Raw genomic sequence first — 24,411 nt, 5'->3', positions numbered from 1 at the left:
TACCCAAGAGGAGGGCACAGGGATAGTTCGTGAAAGTGAGGGATCTGCACTTGCCTGGGGGCAAGAGGAATCAGGAAGACTTCAGTTCCTGAAGGAGATTACAGAGGTTTGGTATTCAGGCAAAACAGTGAAGAGCAATTAGAATCAAAGGCTGGTATAGCAACAGGCAAAGGGTAAGGAAATCACGGGGGATGGATGTGTGGGCTGGAACCAGATCAGGAGAATCACTATATGCTACACTAAAGAGTTCATTTTTCATTTGGTAGGTGATGGGGAGCAACAGAAGGGATTTAAAAAGGAGAGTAATATCATCACAACTGTACTTCAGAAAGGTAACAGTGTGATGGATATAAACCTGGTATAAAATAAGTTTCTGAATACTGCAGAAGATTTGTCTGACTTTCGTACATTTATTGAGCCCTTTATATGTACCAGGCACAGTTCTAAGTGTTTTGTATATACTAACTCATTTAATCACTGCTGTGCCTTTTGAGGTGGGTACTATTATTATTTCTTTTTACAGATAGGGAAACTGACAGGAGGGAAAATCTAGAGTCCAGATTTGAAGCCAAGCATTTAGATAGTCCAGCCCGAGTGTGTCCTTCATAAGACACACTAGCAAAAGAATCCCCACTGAAACCTGCTTCCTTAGAATCTGGCCAGTTCCATAATCTTTAGCTCACTGAGAACTCCCTGTGGAGTCCTGTGATGATGTTGATTAGTCCTGTCTATTTGAAACCCCCACTTGGATCCTGAAAAACCTCCCCTTCCTCATACCCATCTCTTTTGTTCTCTCTCACTAGTTCCTCTTCTTTGGTTTATTAACTAAAATGTTAAATGTAAAATCCTGCCTAATATCCTTTCATACAAATAGGTCAATAACTAAAAATTTAAGTCATTGTCAGTCAAAATATGGTGTAAATTTTATTACCCAGAATTTTGGATAGGACAAGGATACCAGCTAAATCAGAACTGAGAATTTTGTCTCATCACATCCCTAGTTTTCTGTCTAAAGGCAGGAAGAATTTTACACATTTCTCACTCACCTACAGGTTAGCAAAGCTGCCCCCTTTACCTGGAATAATTTTTCACCCATGTTAGCTTAGCTCCCACTTATGCTTTAGTTCAATTTAAAATACCTTTCTTTGGGAAGCTGTCCCTGAACCTCTTAAGCTATGTATGAGTCCCTAGACCTTGTGTCACCACAATCTACCACCAGGCATTTATCATCCTTTGTAACCCTTGTTGTTGGCATGCTTGTGATTGTTTTCATTCTTCACTGCATCCCCATAGCCTGGCACAGTGTCTGGCTCATGTTATAATCCCAGTGTTGGATAATTAAACAAAATGATCTCAAAACTTTAACTTTTCCTTTATTGAAGAATATATAGTCACATTCAGGTAGGAGGCAAGCCAGGGAAGTGATAAGAAACTGACTCCTTCACATTCTAACACAGATTAACTGAACCTAAAAATCTTCTCAAGGACACGGAGGGCACAATATCCATAATGTAACTCATCTTCAAGAACAAACTTCTGGGGTTTTGAAAATGAAAAACTATATGTTACCTATAAAAAATTGCTGGAAGCAGCTCTTACTTCCTAGGGGTGCTCATGAAATATGAGAAGTCGGAAACCACACTTGTAAAAAAGCTAGTTTAGAGATAATCTAGTTTGGCATATGCCAACTTTTTGGATTGGCTCTGACGCTGATTCTGGGTGGCTCTGCTTATTGCTTCTATTTCCAGGTGGCAGATGGCCTCAAAGTACAGCATTTCCTGTTTTCCAATTCGTTAAGATTTATGGCTACTTCTCATATACTAGAACTTTCTCTGAGCTCACACCACAATATTTATTTTTTGTGTATCCCTATCTGTTGCAAGAAAGATTTGGGTTGGTTCCCTAAAATTATGTTAATATTAGTCACAATTCCTTCCAGGTAAAATTAATTCTGTGTCCTAGTGAGACTGAATAAAGTTGGATAAAAACTACCTTTTATTGGGCACCTACTTGTGAGGTCTGCTTTAGGCACGGAGGTACACTGAAGAAAATAAAGCTTTGCTCTAGTCGGAGTCTGGTTCTCTGTTTCTCCCACCCTTAGTTACTTAGACTTGGTTATAATATTAGAAAGATATTCACAAACTATTATTAAGATAAAAGCAGATCACAGAGCAGTACATATAGTAAGAGGCCATACAATGTCAGAGAGGATCATTAGGAAGGACAAACAGATATTAAATATTAGAGACAGTTCTCCTTGTTGAATATCAGGAAGAGACTTCTCCCCCTCCTTTGCTTAGAGCATTTACTTTAGAAAATTATCACTGTAAGAAGTACTTTAGCTTCTCCTTGAAATATATATAAATCCTTTTGAAAACTTGATAGGTCTTTTGTCAGCTTTATGATCCAGGAATGTCTTTCTCAAGGACTGGGGAGCCATCTCTGATGAAGTACAAATGCTGAGGAAGATAACACTTCCTAGTTTCTGTGGAAAGTAGGAGTCTAATTTTGGTGGGCACCTTGTTCCAAATTGCAAAGCTACTTCCTATCATAAAGATACGAGGTTTGCTTTTCCTCCCGAGAAAGCAAATAAACTAACACATGTGGCCGCTCCAATTACCAGGTAAAATTAGGATGAACTATGTGTGACCAAAGTTGCTGTCAAGTCTCTACTTGAATAGTCATTGTTTATCTTGAAAACATGTATATAATGGGTTGTATCTGGTTGGCTCTATAAGGGGGTGAGATGCCTTTTTGTTTCTGCAGTCTCTTAGTGGACTGTCTTAATATGTATCACATTGTGGTTTAATGCTTATTCAATAATAAAACTGTTTTCTTTCTCTCCTATCTTCAAAAAGAACAGTTGTGGGTTAGGGGATTTTGTTTTTAAATTATATTTCCCTAACAGAAGACATTAATAGCAGTTATCTCTGAAGGATGAAATTCCAGCTACCTATCTATCTAAAATATATATTTATCTAATGTATATTAGCATCCATCTGGTCCACCTTCCCTCAGTTATCAGACACTGCTTTGAACCCTAACTCTAAATAGGTTTTGAGTTCCCTTCCCTTTCCATGGAATCCTAGGCTTATACAGTTTGAGGAATGAATCTGAGCAGTTGTTCAATGTGTCCAGAATATTCTGTGGTAGTTAAGAAGCTCCTTGCAGTCTACAAGAGTTCACAGGCTGGCATGTCAGAAGCCACAGAGGACTTCTAAGGTTCTCCGCATTCCAGCCAGGAAAAATGCCAACTCTGGCCCAGTCCAGGGATCTCTTACTTGAACAAATCTCACTTCCTGATTAAAATAGAAACTTGGTATTCATAGGTAGCAGGATGGAGAGATAGCCGTATAGATATATTCCAAGGAAAAAGGAAATAAAATCAATGAATCTTAAACATATCTGAATATATTTCAAGATCATTTTTGTAATTCTGTGCTTCAGTCATAAAAATATAGGTCATGTAATAAAAAAATCCTTCTGCATTTAAGAAATGAATCACTTACATATTTTTCATCTTTGAAAATCCTTGGTTTAAAGAGTCAAAATTACCATACAGAAAAAAATAAGAAACTAAGTAAGCCTTCAAGTTTGCCTTTACTGAGTCATAAAATAAGAGGGTGATATAGGTCAACTTAAAATAATTGCAATGGTATTTTGCCTAAAAGTTGAAAACATTTAAATGAACTTTGTGTGACAACACAAACTGTAGCCTAATCTTGGATTTTTTTTTTTCAGGCACCATGTAATACTCTCTTTTACTTTTCTTTTGCTGAAAGATATATTTCATGGACTAGAGCACTCCAGAGTAGAGAACACAGAGTGAGGTAAAAGAAGTCCAGAAAAGAGAAGGAAGGCTAACAATACATCCAGACACACACCCAGAAGTCTGCACACAGACAGGAGAAACAGCCAGATTTTCTCATCCTGAGCTGCTAGATTACGTCCAATCCATTCAAGACTCTACTAGACGCTGTCAGCAGGGGCAGTTATGAGTCTGCACCAGAGAATCTATGCAATTGCAACTTTACTTGCTGGGGAATTCTCAACCATATCCCTGAAACAAAGGAATGAGATGTGCCCATCTCATAGTATAGTATACAGTTTTATTATTAGACAAATTTAGCAATGATTATTTAATTGTGATCCTTCTGCAGCTATGTCTATTTTTTTTTCAATTCTACGAAGTGAGAGTTGCATATAAATAAATTTTGAATTTTAGATCATTTAACTGAACTCTATTCAATTTTTGCAGCGAAGAATGCTCTACTTACCACATTTAGCACAGGGAAAGTTTGCCCGGAATATAAAATCTTCATTAAACTTTTAAAAATATACAGATGATAGGAAATATCTGTCTATAATATGCATTCAAGCCAGTCAACTCCTAAATCCTCTTGTGAGATTATCAGATACACCCTGTATTCTTTAATCTGTTTAGGCTCAAATTAAGACACTGTTAGGCTCAAATTAAGACACTCAAATCATTATCACTTGGATTTGTAGTAAACTTGCTCAAAGAGATTTCCTCTGACAATGTGAAACACGTATTTGATCTACGTACAAGGACATTAAGCCCTCCATGTAGTCCAATGTCCTTCGCTTTTTACTGGTAAGAAAACCGAACTACACTACAGATCTGTCTGTATGTTAGTGATGTCCAGAAAGCCTGCTGTGAAGTGCATTCCATGCTCTAGTTTGAGGTCTGTGACACCCCTCACCTCCATGCAACTAAGCAGAGACCCTACATTCAGCCTGCTGAAAACACAGTACTGTGGTTCTTGTCCAGCTACCTTGCCCTTCTTAGTAAAACTAATCTAAGTACATTGAAAACATTGGTTTTGACCAACTTGTACAAAAAATTAGCACAATCTAAACAGTACACAGTAAGATGTGAAAGTCTCCCGGCTCTAATGGCCTTCCATAGGCCCATTCCTCGGGGGTCACCAGTGCCAACCGGTTGGCGTGTCTCTTTCCAGTCCTTTCTTCTGTGTTTGTATAAATACATAATGTTTTTACAGAAGTGATATAATGCCATGCATAGAGTTCTGGAACTTGCTTTTTCATTCCTAAGTTAGAAACGAGACATGGACAGTCGTCTGTTTAATATAAGGAGTGATGAATCAAAGAGAAAAATATAACATGTCAAAAAGATATTTCAGATTCTAGAAGTAAAGAAAGGCCTGGACAAGCCAGAAATCAGTCATTACTCGACACGGATTCAAATTCTCCTTTGAGTTTAGCCTACTTTCTTCTAGGTTAAGAGAAGTAAAACACTAAACCTAACTACATCCAAAAGAAAATGCCAAACATCTAACCACAATTATACACCACCTTATATTATGGGTCTTTTGTTTTCCATAAGTAGTATCTTCTAGTCTATATATTTCTTGGAATGGAAATACTATTTAGACAGAATATTCTATTTAAGGAAACAGAATAAATTCAGTATTTAAAGCCTCTTTCACTTTGGTATATTCAGCCCAGAATCTAATAGTGACTCTTGTGTGTCCTTTCTTGCTTTTATCCAATGCAACTCTTCAGCTAAAGCTTTAAAGGTGTCTAGGTTTAAAAACGCTTGAGATATATCAATATAAAATTTTCAATTTCAAGTTGCTTTAAAGTATGAAGGAAAGGAAACAACAGAATATTTTTTCAAGTCCAAGAAATAAAGACTGTATTTCAATAGTGACTACTTCTAGGACGAAGTGGTAAAAAGTCCATCCATTTCTAATGATCATGTTGCTTGAAGTTACAAAGGTCTAACAACACAAACAGAAGGCAAATGTGTTGTCTTTGAGTATGCTGACAGAAAATATTCCCTTAGTTTCAGATGTACAACACAGTGATTCGACAGCTGTGTACATTACACTATGCTCACCACACGTGTAGCTACCATCCACCACCATATAATGCTATTACAAACCATTGACTCTATTCCCTATGCTGTACCTTTTATCCCTGTGACTTCTTCATCCATACCTGGAGGCCTGTATCTCCCACTCCCCTTCCCCCATTTCGCCAGTCCTCTGGAAACCATCAGTTTGTTCACAAACAGAAGGAAAATTTTAACATCTCATATAATTGTGGGCTATGTGTTCATGATCTCAAAAAAAAAAGAAAAAAGAAAAAGAAAAACCAAATGACTCATTTTTTTTTTCCCACTGAACTGTCTTTTTTTAGGCATTGTCATAGAAAATTTAAGGTTAATAGGAAGAAGGAAATTCATTTTCTGAAATCCTTAAATTAAATGCAGTTACTATGGAAAGAACTCGATTTTAGTGCTGACATTCCCAGGTTTATAATTCATGCTTTTATAGCAGCGTGACAAACAAACCTTGCTCACCTTCCTATAATAACTTTAAAAATGGGATTGTCAACTGTATTTACCAACCCTGTCATTTCCCAGCATAATTACAGCATACGTCCCAAACAGAAAAGTTGTTTTTAACCTATGATAAAAAACACAGCTGTGGGGCGCCTGGGTGGCACAGTCGTTAAGCGTCTGCCTTTGGCTCAGGTCATGATCCCAGGGTCCTGGGATCGAGCCCCGCATCGGGCTCCCTGCTTGGCGAAAGCCTACTTCTCTCGCTCCCACTCCCCCTGCTTGTGTTCCCTCTCTCACTGTCTCTATGTCAAATAAATAAAATCTTAAAAAAAAAACCCAAACACAACTGAACGAGTAATACCTTCTCCTTCCCCTCCAGCCTCTGTTTCTCCACCCCTCCGATAGCCAGCAAGGATCTGCATGGTTTCTTCACATAATTGTATAGCCCTTCACAAACAACCTTAGCCGTAATGATTCCATTTCAATAACGCTGGCTATTTGCTGTATATTTTTAAATGGCTGATGATAAAGCCATGGGCTCTCTTACAGACAGAGGTTATGATTTTCTTAGTAATTGTTATTAATAATATTCTATATGTACAAACATTCAAGGGCAAGTCCTTCCTTCTGAGATTGCAGCTAATCTGACAAATTTAAGTGATGACAATACTGGAAGGAACAGAAACACAGAGCTCAACAAGATAAGCTGTTACGAACAAAATTCGGACTAAGATGTGGTCAAAACCAACTACTTGGGCCATTCATAAAATTACTTAAATAAGAATCTTAAAACTAGGGTGCTGGGTGGCTCAGTCAGTTAAGTGTCTGCCTTCGGCTTAGGTCATGACCCTGGGGTCTTGGGATTGAGCCCTACATCGGGCTCCCTGCTCAACGGGGAGTCTGCTGCTCGCTCTCCCTCTACCCCTCCCCCGCTGCTCAGGCTCTCTCTCTCTCTCAAATAAATAAATAAAACCTTTAAAATAAATAAATAAAATTTTAAAAAAGGAATCTTAAAACTAACTTATCCTGCAATTTATACAGTTATATGGTTTTATATGTATAAAATATACAAACATAATATAATAAAAACTGGCCTGAAAGGAATATATCTTTTTTCTTTAAGTGAATACCCATGGAGTGAATAGTGATTTTTATTCTTTTTTTTGTGCTTGAATGTACTTTCTAAATTTTCCACAGTGAATATTTACTACTATTTTTTTTTTTTTTTTTTAAGTAGGCTCCTTGCCCAGCATGGGGCTTGAACTCACAACCCTGAGATCAAGACCTGAGCAGAAATCAAGAGTTGGACACTGAACCAACTGAGCCACCCAGGTGCCCCAATATTACTATTTTTAAAGCAAGAATAAAAAAAGAAAGAAAAGAAATGCATGCCTATCTACTAAATCCATTGTGCTGCTACCCTTCATCTGTAAAATAAAGTCCAAGTTGGCTAGGCTTGTGTTAAAGCTCTTGGAAGCCGGTCACACATCTTACCAGCCCCATCTTATTTCTAATGAACACCCAACTCTGTTTCAGACGGTCACCAGGCCTGTCATGGCCATGTAGATTTGCCTCAGGCTCTTCTCATCAGGCCTAAAGCTTCTCCTCTCCTCTAGCATTTCTGATCATAACTCCTGATTGTAGCCATTTTAGACCAACTTCAGAGATTCATGATGCTCTAAACCAAGTCTGGCAATCATACAAAAATCATTTTGGGCCCTGATTCCAATTAATTCAGCAAAATAATTTAGAAGGAAGACCTGCTGAGAGCAAGAATCTCATCAATATTTGTTAAATGAATGAACACAATCACTACTGTGATCATAACAGGATTGGCAAGGAACATTTATTGAGAGCTTTGTATTTATAAGAAGGCACTGTGTCCACACTTCACTGATCTCGTGGAATGCTCTAAACAATCCTCCATTTCACAGATGAAAAAATTGAGCCTCAGGTAGGTTATGTATATTTCCCAGGGAGGTATAGCCAGTGTTGACTTGGGATTCAAATCCAGCTGTGTCTGATACCAGTATGCTCTACACTATCAAATTTGCTAATGGAAGGTCTACTAGAAATCATTTTGCCTATAATATATTTTTTTAAATTAATCTAACTGAATATCCATGAAGCTAAGTAAAAATGATGTGTTGAATTACCAAGTTTTCTTTTACATATAAAAATAGATACAAAAACAATAAAATTTTCTGTTGACTCTCAATACATGATGAAATGTTTACCTGTATAGGACCAGCCAATCTCTTCAACGAGTTTTCTTTGTTGTCTGTAGTATCCATAAGCCCAATCTACAACCAAGAAAAATCAATTGATCAATGTGTAGAAAAATATATGTGTCCAAATTAAAAATTTATCAGATGCCCAAATCATTCATACCACAGATGGTTCTCAATTACTCCTTCCCATGTCACCTTCCCGATGACTCCTCTCAATGCCAAACACCATCATTATAGTCTCTGTCATTCCTGTTCTCGTAGTTAGTATAAATTTTAGGGGGCACATTTAAAAAATGCTGAAGTTCAGGTAGGGACAAAGCAAATATTCTGGGTAAAGCAGGAGCAGCCTAGAGGGGTTCATCCCAAAGAGAAATGGGTCAGAAAGAATAATTTGTCTTATTTAAATTTTTCTTAACAACATTCCCTAAGTCAAGTATCTGAGATCCTGTTGATTAGAGATACTTTTAAGTTTATAAACAAAGTTTGATCCATCAATGCATCTAGGATACCCAGATGTTTTCAAAATTTGTTTCCTTTTGCCAAAAAGTGAAATTAGCCACCTTAAGGAAATGAGAATTTAAGTGTGTAAATGTCAGGTGGGAGAAAGGCTATGTTAAACTATGTAGGTGACTTTGTCTCTTAGAGGAACCTAGATGCCCAAGTGAGGTAATATAGTGGGGAGGTTAGACATCATAAAGTGGATGCCTCATGACCCCAAGAGAGGGATTCTAGAACATGGGGCAAGATAGAAAGGAAAATGGATGGAAGCCAAAGTCTCACTCTGCATGATTCAAAATTTTGCCAGGAGCCACACCTGCACTCAAGAAATTGGGATGTGATCATTCATCCTTCTTTCTGTGCCATTGTCTGTTAATCCCAGGCTGTACTGACATTAGCACTCCATTTCCATTTCAGCTACGCTGTGGGCAAAATAAATCTTTGTGAGCTAGGCTTAAAACCTGATCACTGTTGGGCGCCTGGGTGGCTCAGTCGGTTAAGCGACTGCCTTCGGCTCAGGTCATGATCCTGGAGTCCCGGGATCGAGTCCCACATCGGGCTCCCTGCTCGGCGGGGAGTCTGCTTCTCCCTTTGACCCTCCTCCCTCTCATGCTCTCTGTCTCTCATTCTCTCTCTCTCAAATAAATAAAATCTTAAAAAAAAAAAAACACCCTGATCACTGTTGACAAAACATTCTGTAGGAAAGGTTGCAGAATAGCTAGTTTACAAATAAATATGTGGGACACTACTTATTCATAAATGGAGTTTCTGTCAATATAGGTTTCATTTGAATACAAGGATTTTAAACTAGATCATACCATACCTATACTTAAATATAGGTATGATCTTTCTCATCATTTGGGAAAATAACTATTCCTTCTTATTCTTGCTACACAGTTGTTTTCTCTTTATTGACAATTCTCAATGTCAGGAATGCAAATATCTAAGGACACTGCAGAAATTATTTTCCTTTCATCCGTGTTATATACTCTCTAATTAGCACAGCATGATAATAAATAACTGCTAAACTATTCCATAAAAGCTAAAAAGCAGATCTGCTATCAGAAATACATATTCTGAAACTGATCATTCAAAACCAAAACTTAATTTCAAGAAATAAGGATTTTCTTTTTGTTGTAAAACTTTGATTGTTCATAAATATAGGTAAATATTCTATTGTCCGTATAGCACATCACAGCACATTTTTATTTTTATAACAGCTTTACTGAAATATAATTTACACATCATACAACTTGCCCATTAGTGTATACAATTTAATGGTTTTCAGTATGTTCACAGACTTATGCAATCATCACCACAATTTTATTTTATTTTTTTAAAGATTTTATTTATTTATTTGACAGAGAGAGAGAGACAGAGTACAAGCAGGGGGAGTGGCAGGCAGAGGGAGAGGGAGAAGCAGGCTCTCCGCTGAGCAGGGAGCCCGATGTGGAGCTCGATCCCAGGACCCTGGGATCATGACCCAAGCTGAAGGCAGACGCTTAACAACTGAGCCACCCAAGCGCCCCATCACCACAATTTTAGAACATCTTCATCATCTCCATAAGAAATTCCACAACCTTTGGCTACCTCAAGTCACCCCCAATCCCCTCCCCATGTCCCACCAGTCTAGACAACCACTATCTACTTTGTTTCTACAGATTTGGATATTCTAGACATTTCATATAAACAGGATCACACAATATAGCCTTTTGTGACTGGCTTCTTAAATTTAGCACAATTAATGTTTTCAAGGTTCATCCATGTTGTAGCATATATCAGTACTTCATCCTTTTGGATTGCCTAATAGTACTTCATTGTATGGTGACCAAGATGGTCTTAAGGTTTCTTTCAGCTTGATTAAACTTTGGACAGGCTTCTTCCTGACTCTAGGCCCTCTGGTCCCCTCCTTTCTCAGAGCATTTGGTTTAGAAAACTTGTAATTGTAAATTCCTTCTCTGCCCCTTTGAGATATAAATCTTTTTTTAATAGCCACATGCCAGTTTTACAGCCAGGAATGCACTACTCAAGGACATGGGAACCATATCTTTGAAGGGAAATAGGACCCTTATCTCCCAGTTTCTGTGAAAAGGTAGGAGTTTAATTTTGGTGGTGTGCCTTGCTCCAAGTTGCAAAAACTACTTCCTGTCATGAAGATACGAGTTTATCTTTCCTTTGGATAAAGCCAATTAGCAAACAAATGGCCTATGACCTCCTGCTAATGTCATGCATTACTGTTCCATTGGGGCTCAACATCAGCCCTTAAAAAAGCTTACCCCTCTACTTCATCAAAGTTGAGTTCTGACTTGGTTCTGGCTTCTCTCCTCATTGCAACAACCCTGAATAGTCTCCCTTGCTTGTTTAACTTTTTCCAGTGAGTTTTTTGTTTTGACAATGGATATACCACATTTTATTTGTCCATTCAACAACTGATGGATACTTGGGTTGTTTCTTCTTTTTGGCTATTATGAATAACACTATTAATATTCAAGCCTATATTTGTTTTTCTACTTAAAAAATAATAGTAGGTTCATAATTTATTTTTCAAATACAGTTGTCACATAAAATGGTAATCATTTAAGGTTAAATTCTGGGAGCAAGTGTTTCTTCATGATCAAGAAATATATACAATTAGATATTAGAAAGGGCCTCAAAGGTCATTTGAGTGAGACTTTAACAGTCTACAAAAATATAATTCCTATGGGGCGCCTGGGTGGCTCAGATGGTTAAAAGACTGCCTTCGGCTCAGGTCATGATCCCAGGGTACTGGGATGGAGCCCCACATCGGGCTCCTGGCTCAGCGGGGAGCCTGCTTCTCCTTCTCCCTCTGCCTCTCTCCCTGCTCATGCTCTCTCTCTCTGTATCTCTGTGTCTCAAATGAATAAATAAAATCTTTAGAAATATATATATATATAATTCCTAGAAATAAGGTAATTTATGCAGTCAAAATGTAAATGGTTTGTATGGTAGTAAGTGGCAAAATGGAAGCAATAAGGCATGGCTCCTGCCTTCCCCAATATCAAGGACCCCTAACAACCTTGACCTACTGGTTACTCTCTTAAGGAGCTTTGCCTGAGGACCCCTTATAACATGTATGCTTTCAAGAAAAACAAGGTAAAACAAAACAATACGGTGGCCTAGAATTTAACCAGAAGAAATTATTTGAACAAATAAATTATAAAGAATTGATTATACGTTTTTTGACCTGGCTGTCAGTTGAAATTTTCCTCTGAAATTTTGCACTGGTCAGAAGGAAAATATGTATTGTCATTTATTATATGTTTTAAATATAAATATTTTTTAAAAGTAAGACATTTTGTCATATAAATGCATTTTGAAGATTTCAGAAGATCAAAACCCACATTTAACAAGTAATCCATTGAAATAAATAAAAAGGAAGCTCTTCTTTTAATGATTCAGTCTAAAAGATGACAGCAAAATATCAGCAGATTTTAGCTTTCCTTGTAGGGCTTTATCACTACACAATGAGCATTTGTCCTCGGTTTTTAATTACTTACATTAAGAAAGCTTTATTCAATACAGGATTCCCAGGTGTTGGTAGCTCTCTTCAATTCCTTTATGTATTGTTCCCTTAATTGTTACTTCAAACAATCCGTTACACATTCATATGCTAATTACATAGTCCTTGGGCGTGAGAGAGTACCCCACTTTTAAAATTCTACTTAGAGGTCTGATAGATGAGATGTGATAGCTTCAATGAACAAGAAAAAAGAAGCTAGGTTCACTTTTTTTTGTTGTATTATATACTTTGAAAACCAGTAAATCCTATATAAAATGAATCTATCAAAGTGCTTACACGTTTTTAAATCAATTAAAATAATGAAATATAGAATGTTTTTTGTGGCTTCTGTGAATTTAAGTTTCTTTCACTTTTATGTTTTGTTTCTTTCAATTTAAAAGTATTTGCCAGGTCTGTTTTGGCATGAGTGTTTTGTAGTGAAAAAGCTAAGGAAGAAGTTTCAGGAATGAATTGTACGTGCAATGTACAGGAAAATATACATTATTAAATTTTTTAAGGCTACTCTAAAATTTGTCCTGAAAAAATATTCTTCATGAAATGGCCTTTTGACCTGCTACCAAAATTAGGAGAAACCTCAGGCACCCTTAAATGTTCCTGTTTCAACATATTCCATCTTATACCTACCTTAAGCACCTACAGATATGCAAATATGTATGTGTGTGTGTGTGTGTGTGTGTGTGTGTGTGTCCTTTATTTTTCCTTACATTCAGATGATGGAAATCAAAGTCTACCACATAGAAGATAATAGATTAACCTAGCTTTTTCTTTTCTTTTCTCTTTTTACTCAAGTTCTTTTTAAAACAACAACAAATCTGGATGCTCACTTCCTACTAAAAATATCATTATAAATATTTTGAGTTATAGGGGCTGCTAGCTGGCTCAGCCAGTGAAGCACGTGACTCTTGATCTCAAGGTTGTGTGTTAAAGTCCCTTGTTGGACCTGGAGCCTCCCTAAAATTTAACAAAAATAAAAAAATAAAAAAAGTTTGAATTATAAAAATATCTGATTTTTCCCTAAAGTCTCTGCTTCATGTTGATTAATAATTTCACCTGCATCCTACACTATAATCCAGCAACAGTACTCTGACAACACACACACACACACACACACACACACACACACATACACACACACACATTTTACTGCTATAAAGTGGCCAAACATGACAGCGAGAAGAAATAGACTGGTCCTCTGAAAAAGAAACTTCTGGTAGGAAATAATCACAGATAATATTTGAAGATGAGGACTTAAAACTAGATTTCTCAAGGTGGACTTTCCTGGCGTAAATGATACTTGCATATTTCACCAAAGAACTACAGAGGAGGAGAAAAGGATGTTAGCTGATGATAGAAATCTGGAAAGGCAGAGGAGAAGGAACAGAATTAGAGATGAATTTTTAAAGCCCTTGAATAACACTTTGGCGGTGAGAGACTTGGGGAGAAGGACAGAAATGTTCCAGGTAGAGGAAAAGCATGTGCACCAACAAGTGGCAAATTGTGGAACCAAAGGTTTGAGAGGCCACTTGGGCTCTGGTGTAGGGGCTGCATATAGGTCACCAGGGACTTCTTGGTGACAGCTCACCAAGATACAAGGGTGACATCAATTTTCACACTTTCTGTCCTCATCCTCCTGTCGCCTCTTACCTAGATTTCTTTTGAAAAAGGAAAGGAGATAGTCTGCTGAATTGACCAAAAAGTCATGCGTCTATTTCATATTTAAGTATATTTTCAAAATGTTAAGGAAGAGTATTAAATAAATAAATAAAGGTACGTAATTGAAGTGAAAGAGGTGGGGGTGGGTGGGTGAAGAAAGGTAAGTGGTTGCTGACCACTTGGGAGAAGGGCTTGGAAAGCCCTAGAGTCTAGTCCTCTAGACTAGACTAGTCCTAGACTAGTCCATCAGAGCAGTGATCACCCACTAAATCGTTCGGCACCAGACATGCCCAAGACTGAGGTGGCAGGGATGAAAGAGGCTGACAGTATGGCAGTCATAACTGTCTCTTATTGAAAATAAAGCCATAAGAGACCTCTCTCAGAGAACAAAAGATAAAATCAGAAATAGGCGTTCCTTTAAGAAGAGAATCAGCTTTTGATTGAAGAACACCTGTGAGCACATTACCTGGCCACGGGAGGTTCTTTATTTCTGTAGATACTATGTTGCAAATGTCTCCTTGGGTTTGATAGGAGAGCTAAGTTTAGGATCCAAGTGGTCTCACCCAAAACCTTGTTTGGCAAACTGAGGCAAACTTTCCAAGTACAATTACATCTGCCCATGCATATACTATCATACATAGCAGATCTTTCTTCTATGGATTTTCCTGTCATTGAATGTTAAGAATTAGCTTGCTGTCAAACTGTGTGTGTGTGTGTGTGTGTGTGTTTAAAGATTTTTATTCATTTAATTGACAGAGGGAGAGACAGTGAGAGAGGGAACACAAGCAGGGGAGTGGGAGAGGGAGAAGCAGGCTTCCCGCTGAGCAGGGAACCCGATGCGGGGCTCGATCCCAGGACCCCGGGATCATGACCTGAGCCGAAGGCAGATGCCTAACGACTGAGCCACCCAGGCGCCCCTCAAACTGTGTTTTAATAGAGCCTGTCTTTACCTAACTGGAATATAAACTTTTCTCTGGTATATATGCAAAAACACTTGTGAAACATAATTTAGTTGATTATGGCAATTCAGAGAATAGGCTCGTTTAGGATACAGTCACAGTTCAAGCTTATTTACTGTTAATCACTTCAGGTACAACCGAACGGCCTAAAACATACTGCTTTTAGAAACAGATGCATATAATTTCCCCCAAGTTGTTTTCTAATTTCCGCCGCTTTCTAGTGTTAGAAGAAGAGTTTTATTGGTTTTCTACCCCCCGCAAAGGATTAAAAATAAAAGTACTTTTTACAGTCTCAAAACTTTAATTGTAACTTATTGCCAAAGATGATGGCACACGAAATCATATTGTTAAAGACAGGGAATTCTGGAAAGAGATGAGTTTCTAGAGTCCAAGCAACCTCTTTATTTAAGGATAAGGTTAAAGAGATGAAAAAAGTAGATAGTTGAGGCACTGTATGAACAAAAACAAAGTCGAAAGAAAAATTATCAAAACAGATGGAAATATTGAGCATATGGATGATGTAAGAAAGCAAAAGGAGCCATTTTTTCCATATGCTTGTTTTAATACTCAGGCATCCAATTATTTCTCATAGGACTAAGGAAGAGCTTGGAGGCGAGCAATTAGGTTTTTATTGTCCCTTAACACTGAGGATGGTGTATGCTTTCACAGTGAGGATTTGTAAGTTGACAAGATGTCTACCAAACCTATTCAAAACTGTTCAATGGAAGATCAAAATTTTCACAGGCTTATCTTGGAAAAGCAGCTAGTGTTTTCTCTTATACTTAGATATATATCTGTATTTGACCTGATGTGATTTGTCTATATTTCTAAATTGAGGTGTTTTCTGTTGAAAACATTTTAATAATTTTGATCTTTATCACATGAGCAATGAATACATGCCTCTTTCAGATAAATTAGAAAAACAAGCAAAAATAGTTTAAAAAACCATCTATAATCCTGTCTCCTAAAGATAACCATTCTTTACCATTTTTTACATGTGTATGTTTTTCTAGATGTTCAATATGCATGGATAGAAAATTTACACTTTACATACATTAAATTACACTATTTGGTGACCCACATTTTCAACATAATGATAAATCGTTGATATCTTCTCAAGTTAATAAATATGGTTTCACACAGCTTCATAACAGTTCATTTAAAGAATTCTCTGCTTTTGGATATTAAAATAAAAAGTTGATTTAACTTTAGAAAATTTATTCCTTAGGCTTAAACGGTATGAGGAAGGAAAGCTCCCATTAAGCTAGTGTGAGCTTTATGTAGAAAATAAAGTCTGTAGGAGATTAAGCACCACAATCTCCCCCTGTCAACCTTCTTTTACAACACTAAGAAAACACTAAAATGGCACGAACTCATTGCTATAGCATGATAGTGAATTTATTCCACCATAAGAGAAAACCCAAATGTTGACAAAATAGTAATAATGGCCACAGAGATAGAAATAACAACATGTGTAAAAACAACTATTGGAAGAAGAGCTAAAAGTAATATTAAGAGTGGGAAGAGAACCAAATCTGTATAAGAAAAAGATGAAAGTGGGTAGAAAACATGGAATTCATCAAATTACAAAAATAACGCGCCATTATATTTGTTATGTATTATTATGTTATTATACTGTTATATTATTATCCATACAATAATAGTGTGCTATTATTTACCGATCTAACTAACGTTTCTGTTGTAAAGTCTTATGTCCTTGCACTTTCCCTGAAATCAGGAGCGCAACAAGGATGTCTGTTCTGTAGCTCTATGATTGGGATTGCTTGGGAGGTTTTGGACTACTGGCACACTAAAATGACCAACTATAGGATATAATGGGATTCCATTAACATTCCGATGAAAAGCATAAAACACCAATAAAGTGCATCAATAAGCAAAAATATGAACTATTATTAATATACAAGAAAATGTGAATACATAAAGAGACCCACCCCTATCCTTAAATGGATCACTAAATATGGGGAAAATATCAGTTCTTTCCATATAATGAATATAATGGTCAGATCTCAATGAGATATTATTAATTGGCAAAATTATTCTAAAGTTTATATACAAATCTAAATGTAAAATAATACTACATAAGAAAGTTTAGAAAAAGAGTGAAATAATGAGGGCTTGGTTAACCAGTTACTAAAGACAAACTAACAGGCAGATCAATGGAACAAAGCATATAGCACTAAAATTGGACTTAGTATAGATACCAGTTTAATCCATGATAAGGTTTGAAACATCACAGATAAGGAAAGTATAAAGTTCAACCAACACTGGGGACACTGGTTATTTGGGAAAAAAAGTTAAATCACACTTCATACATACATCAAAATAAAGTCCAAGTGGATTAAAATGACTAATACAAAGGAAGCACAAAAACTATTGGAAAAAATATAAGTGAATGCTTCATTTATTGTTAGATGGGGAAGGCCTTTCTTTACACAAACAAAGGAAATCATAAAGAAATATTCATAGCTTTGGGGCGCCTGGGTGGCTCAGTCCTTAAACATCTGCCTTTGGTTCAGCTCATGATCCCAGGGTCCTGGGATTGATACCCACATCAGGCTTCCGGCTCAGTGGGAAGCCTGCTTCTCCCTCTCCCACTCCCCCCGCTTGTGTTTCCTCTCTCGCTGTGTCTCTCTCTGTTAAATAAATAAATAAAATCTTAAAAAAAAAAAAAGGATATATTCATAGCTTTGATTACCTAACATTCAAAACTTGTACAGAAAAATGTTTAGTGAATTGCGAATTACAAATGTTAAATTATTGGTAACTGCTAAAATGCATCAAATAAATATAATGATATAGTACAAACACAGAATTCTTACAAATCAATAAAGGCAAATACATGAGGAGACAAGCCTTAAAAATGCAGACATATTAACTAATAAACTTATAAAGAACTGTTAGACTTTAGTGGGTATCAAAGAAACAAATTAAAATGACACTGATAGCATCTTTTCTAGCTATCAAATTGGCAAAGGTTTATTAGTTTTGTTTTTTTTTTTAATATTCAATAATAACCAAAATATCTTGAGACATTCCTTTACCTACAGGTGGAAGTGTGAACTAGTATGAACTTTCTGAAAAGTAAGCTGTAGCAAGAGTTATCAAGAGTCTTTAAATGCTTCAGACCCTTTGAAACAGTAATTGCATTTCAAGGAATATACTGTCAAATATTAACAGAGATGAGAACAGGTGTCATAAACCAAGATGTTTACAATAGTTTAAGTAATAGTCAACAATTGGAAAATATGTTCATGCACAAAAAGTAGGGGAAGTTTAAATAAATTATGTACTGTTCATAATATGAAATAATGTGAATTCATTAAAATTATGTCTCAAAATACTATAGATGTGGAGAAATTCACATGATATAAAACACTATCAACAGTTATGATACAATTTTAAATATATTATATGTTCAGAAATGCAAATCTCTATGTGTAGTGCCATTGGGAGTGGTTTTTACTTTTTTGTATGTTCTTACGCTTTCCATGTATCTTACCAATTTGTATTAGTTAAAAATTTTAAAAATTTAAAGTGTATATGCATTTCTAAAGGAATAGCTCTGATTCCACACCCAAATAGATTAGAGACAAATATATAAACATGTTTTGAACATGGGGTAAAGAAAAACTTGAAACCCATTTTCCATTTCTTATTTATTTAGATAGAGCACGTGTGCATGAGGGTGGGGCAGAGGGAGTGGTAGAGAGAGAGAGAGAGAGGGAGAGAGAGAGACTCCCAAAAGGCCTCCCCGCCCAGCCCAGAGCCCAGGGTAGGGCTCGATCTCAGGACCCAAGATCATGACCTGAGACAAAATCAAGAGTGAGATGCTTAACCGACTGAGCCACCCAGGCACGCCTCCATTTTTTATTTTGGATTTTACAATAAAAGCTTCTCCTTATTCAGAAGAGACTACATGCAGTAGCTAGTATTAACAACATTTTTAACTTAAGTTTAGGAAATCATAGCCAAGTCTACATATGGCTGAGCATTTCAGCTCCTAAGAACATTAAACACAGGAGCCATAGCAAAACAGACAAGGCAGGGGCGCCTGGGTGGCTCAGTTGTTAAGCGTCTGCCTTTGGCACAGGTCATGATCTTGGGGTCCTGGGATCGAGCCCCACATTGGGCTCCCTGCTCGGTGGGAAGCCTGCTTCTCCCTCTCCCACTCCTCCTGCTTGTGTTCCTGCTCTCGCTGTCTCTCTGTCAAATAAATAAATAAATAATCTTTAAAACAAACAAACTAACAAAAAACAGACAATGCAGCAAACTCACAGATCATCCTATTGGCCGTGATTATCAGACTTACTGGATCATCTATTTTGGGGTAAACCTTGAAACAGCTTTATTTTCATTTGTGCCTTACTTCTAAAACAGTATTTTTTTTGCTTAGATAAACTTAAGCCCAACATAAGTATCTATCCATCAAGCAGGAAAATCTGGCAACTTTATGGGTTGGCAGCCTATTCTGAAATAGGTGTGGATCCTATGTTAAAATTGTTTCATTATTTAGTCATGTCACGGCAAAGCCAAAAAATTTTCTTGACTTCTTTCCAGGGTATTGACTGAAAATTCATTTTTGTCATTTTTTTTTTTTTAGATTTTCTTTTACTGGTCTAGAAAAAGAAAACTTTTATTCATAAGAAACATATTCATTTGAATAAGCAGACTGATATTTTTAATGGATTTTTCATGATTTAAGATATTTTCAGTTTGCCTATATATTTAATAAGCTTACTAAACCACGTTATTGCTCATTAAGCCTACTTAGGCTTTCGAAAAGAAATCAGGGTAAGCATGGTAGATCCATCTAATTTAAACTATGAACAAATATCAGTATTTGGTGCCTCTTTTCACTAATTCTTAGGGTCAGAAATTTACTCTCCTTTTGAGTCCAGACCTTGGATAAATAATTGTCTATCTACAACTATAAAATGGTAATAGGTATCTTCTGTTTACTAACAAAGATACTGTAACAAAAGATAGGGCACATGTTAAACCATTTGAACTCTTGGTAAAAATATGTGCTTATATCACCTCATATCATTTCCTGAATTTACTTTTCAAGTATTTCATTTTTTCTTTCAATAGTGAAGCAAAATTAAAAAAAAAACAATGTGTTATTTATTAGCGTATGCATAGCATATGCTAGTTCAGTTACAAAATTATTCATTTGTTTACTGTTGTTGTCTGGTTCTTAGACTAAAGTATTCTTTAGTCTTAAAAGTAAGTACAGATCCTCAATGCAGATGGAAAATACAAATCCCTATATTGAATTGAGTCCTACAAGAACAATGTGAACCATGAAAAACATAATATTTAATTTTAATTAAACTAAAAGAGACTACCATTATCTAATTTCCTAGCTACATTCCAAAATGAATACATTTTTAAAAGCAAAGTTTTCAGAATATTTCTTTTTCCTTATTTCAGAAGACTGAAGGCAGTTTAAGATCATTATTTATTTAGAAGTTCATATTGTTTACATTTTAAAGAAGTTCTTCATTTTATTATTATTTTTTAAAGGACTTTTTAGATTTTTAAAAAATTTTTTGTGAGAGAGAGAGAGCACGCTCACGCATGAGTGGGAGGAGGGGCAGAGGGAAAAACAGACTCCCCGCTGAGGGAGCCTGACCTAGGACTCAATCCCAGGAGCCTGGGATCATGTCTAGAGGTGAAAGCAGATGCTTAACCGACTGAGCCACCCAGACGCCCAAGTTCATTTTAGAACCACCTTCCCCACTAGCGATTTTAAGGAATTAAATGCTTTGATGACATCCTTAATTTGCTGACTTTCAATTATCAAGCACTTACCTATATTAGTCACTGATTTTGTTCATAACTGTATAAAAATAATTACATCCATTGCTTTTTTGGTATAGATGTTTCACTGTCACTCGACTATCAAGTGATAATTGTTATGCATCTTCTTACTTGTTGTGTTATAAAATTTATTAGAAGTGAGTGGAAACTGCTGAAATCCTATTGGCTGAATTAACTGGCATAATGTAGGGATGTTCTATCTGGCTAGCAGAATCATTTTTTTGGCTTCACTTTCCCCTGCTTGATACTTTTATGCCCCTCACCCTGCTCCCCTCCCCCCATGCCTCTACTCTTTGTAAAGCATCCCCTATGTATTCTCTTATCTTTCTCATGCAGATATGTGCATACCCCTTGGAAACTGGTGTCTCCACGATGCTCATTCTGTGAACCACCAAAGTCTAAGAAAAGAGAAGTCAGTTCAACCATCAGTCACAACACACCTATCTTCAAGTCTTGCACTGGTGACCTATCCTGACCAATGGCAGTTCTGAGTCTTACTCAGCCACTGTTGCAGAAGCTTTTCCCAACTTTTGCCTGAAAGTTCTCTGCAGTGGCAGATGCTCAAAGATGCTCATTAAGTTGCCTAGATGACCCAGGTTCATTGCACTCAGAGGAACAGTATCTAAAAAGCATTCCTGTTAGTACATAATTAATAGCCTTGGAGAATGCATCTCATTAGTTACTTTTTATACACAATCACAAATGGTCGGCCAGAGGTTGGAAGTTATTTATTTTGGAATAGTTAACTCAGTTGGAACAAATATGTTTTCTCTCCAGGTCTACCTTTCTGTTTGTGAAGATGTCAAGAGACTGAACAAGTTAATGCAATGTTTTCAACCTGGACTGCAACCAGGCCTCTGCTGGCATTTTGCCCTGAAGTTACTGGGCCACTGGGACACCTCAAGGTAATTAACATACTCCTGCAGTGTCTAATGTGATCATCCTGGTGGTTAAATGAAAAAGAACATCCTACAACAGATCAAGGGTAGCACCTCTGCCCCTCAAGGGAAAAGAAAAGGTGTTTTTTACTGAAGAGATTTAGGCCTTAGGCTTATATAAATATCATGAAGGCTTGAGATATTGGAATAAAACTTATGTTTTCTTTAATATACATTTAAACATCTAAGTGGCTTCACACCTTTGTGACTTTTGCCATTAATTTCACTAATGACAAATATTTTTTGGTGGAAAACATTTAATTGATCATCTCATTTGTCTAGCCAAAGACATCCTGATTTAACCTTGAAAATAAAATCTCATAATACCCATTGTTTGTTCAAGGGAATGTAATTTTATTGATGTCTTTTGATTTTTGCAATAAAAAAGAACAGAGTAACTGAACAGATCTATGATTATAAAGAAATGCTCCACATGCCACTCCAAGTTTAAAGTATAAACATGGGGGGCACCTGGGTGGCTCAGTCAGTTAAGCGTCCAACTCTGGATTTCAGCTCAGATCATGATCTCAGGTTGTGAGATTGCGTCCCGTGTCTGGCTCCACACCCGGCGTAGAGTCTGCTTGAGATTCTCTCTCCTTCTCCCTTGGCCCCTCCCCCCTCAAAAAGATAAAGTATAAACATGGTGAATTTTGCTTAAGAACAATACTTTTCTCTTCTCCCATGTTTATTCTTTAAATGGTCATACTGACTGAATATGGATTACAGAAAGAAAAGGCAAGAGCTGAATGTTGAGTGATCTCAGGTCTTTAACATGTAGTCTTAACATTTCATTAAAGATTTTATATTCGTGTTATCTAGTTGATAGCTACTTGCCTCCAGTAATGCCTCAGCTTCTCAAGTCAAGCGTGCCTTCTCTCAAAACAAAAAGCTGGTTTCATCTGTAATATTCTGAAAGGCTGTGTATCACAGTGAAAAGAGATCAGGATGAGAGATCGGGCCGGAAGAGCTCGGAATGTAAACCCTGGCTTTAAAACCTCCCAGCTGTGGACCTTTGGAAGGGTCATTTGCCCTCTCAGATCCTCTATATGCAAAATAAGGTCCTCCTCTACTGGTGAGGTAGTTTAGAACCAAATGAATTAATTCATTTGAATGTGTTTATAAAGGATAAGATAGTATACTGACATAAGCAACAATGCTTTCATTTGGGAAGTAAGCTAAACTCATTTACAAATTATTTTCTAAAATGAACGAAGGTTATTTAATGTATTGCTAAGGCTGGAGTGTTCTCTATCTTTCCTTTTACGTCCCCTGTGAGATAGTAACCGATTACATTGTTTAAAATGGCTCTTGTATTGCTTACTATCTCTGTGGGCAAGCCAATGTTTCTAAGTCTCAATTCCTATACCTACAGAATAGGCATAATAATTATATCAACATATGCTTGAGATAAAGCACATATATATTATGTTAATATATATTAATTTATAATTAATTAATATGTTAGATATGTAATTATACATATCATTAATTTTATTTATTTATTTATTATACATTTGCATTTCACTTAGAGTTCATTCTGCTATTGCTTCCCCCACCCCCTCCCCGTTTCAGCAATTTCACTGATTCATTATTCTCTGTGCAAAACAACAAGCTTAATTTGCCAACAAATAGGGAGTGGAGAGTCATTTTACACAAAGACTCTTTCAGGAATATGTTCACTGAATTTCAACACAAGTAGAAGTACACATTTTCCCCTATGTTAATATAGTCAGTTTTACTCTATAACATACTCAATCTAATTGAAAAGATCCCAATGAGAAACAATCAATAATATACAATTTTAATTTAAGTAAACTGAAATCAATTCATTTCAAAAGATGAATAGTTATAGAAATAGCATCAGAGCAAATGAGTACATTGATTTCTTCTTATATCACATTTGCAATACCTGAGGCTTAGATTTTGACATTCTCTCTCTCTCTCTCTCTCTCTCTATATATATATATATAATCCAGAAGAAAGTAAGAGCCACACAGAGTATCCCACAGTAAAAGATCTAATATAGGAACCTGTCTAATGTGAAGGCAAGAAATTCAAACAGCATCAAAAATTGACAGCAGACGGTTGAAGAAGTTGACTAAACAACCATTACAAATCAAAAAGACAACCTGAAGAATAGTAATGGACTCTTCCATGACATGAAAAATGACATTCATTCTTCAATAGTGTCTTAAGGAATTATTACAGCTGAGAATACCCTTAGAGATGTCATTTAAAAAGTTACATTACATTACAGATATTTTTAACAAAGTGGAAAAACCCATTTATATTTTAGAAAGACTTTTATCATAAACTGGGGAGATTTTTGGGGCGCCTGAGTGGCTCAGTCGGTTAAGCGGCTGCCTTCAGCTCGGGTCATGATCCCAGGGTCCTGGGATTGAGCCCCGCATCGGGC

At 36.6% G+C, this 24,411-nt stretch overlaps 1 protein-coding gene across 4 annotated transcripts in view; it reads right to left on the bottom strand.

Moving 5' to 3' along the window:
- PTPRZ1 (protein tyrosine phosphatase receptor type Z1) overlaps positions 1-24,411 on the bottom strand; it is a 166,167-nt gene that overhangs the window by 101,989 nt on the left and 39,767 nt on the right. For all 4 annotated transcript variants that reach the window (XM_036122344.2, XM_036122345.2, XM_036122348.2 and 1 more), the window contains exon 2: positions 8,569-8,634. In XM_036122344.2, the coding sequence (XP_035978237.1) occupies positions 8,569-8,634 (66 nt within the window). The remainder of the gene's footprint in view (positions 1-8,568; positions 8,635-24,411) is intronic.

This window comes from Halichoerus grypus, chromosome 12 (genome assembly GCF_964656455.1).
Source record: "Halichoerus grypus chromosome 12, mHalGry1.hap1.1, whole genome shotgun sequence".
Lineage (NCBI taxonomy): Eukaryota > Metazoa > Chordata > Mammalia > Carnivora > Phocidae > Halichoerus > Halichoerus grypus.
This window is presented reverse-complemented; position numbering and strand designations above follow the sequence as displayed.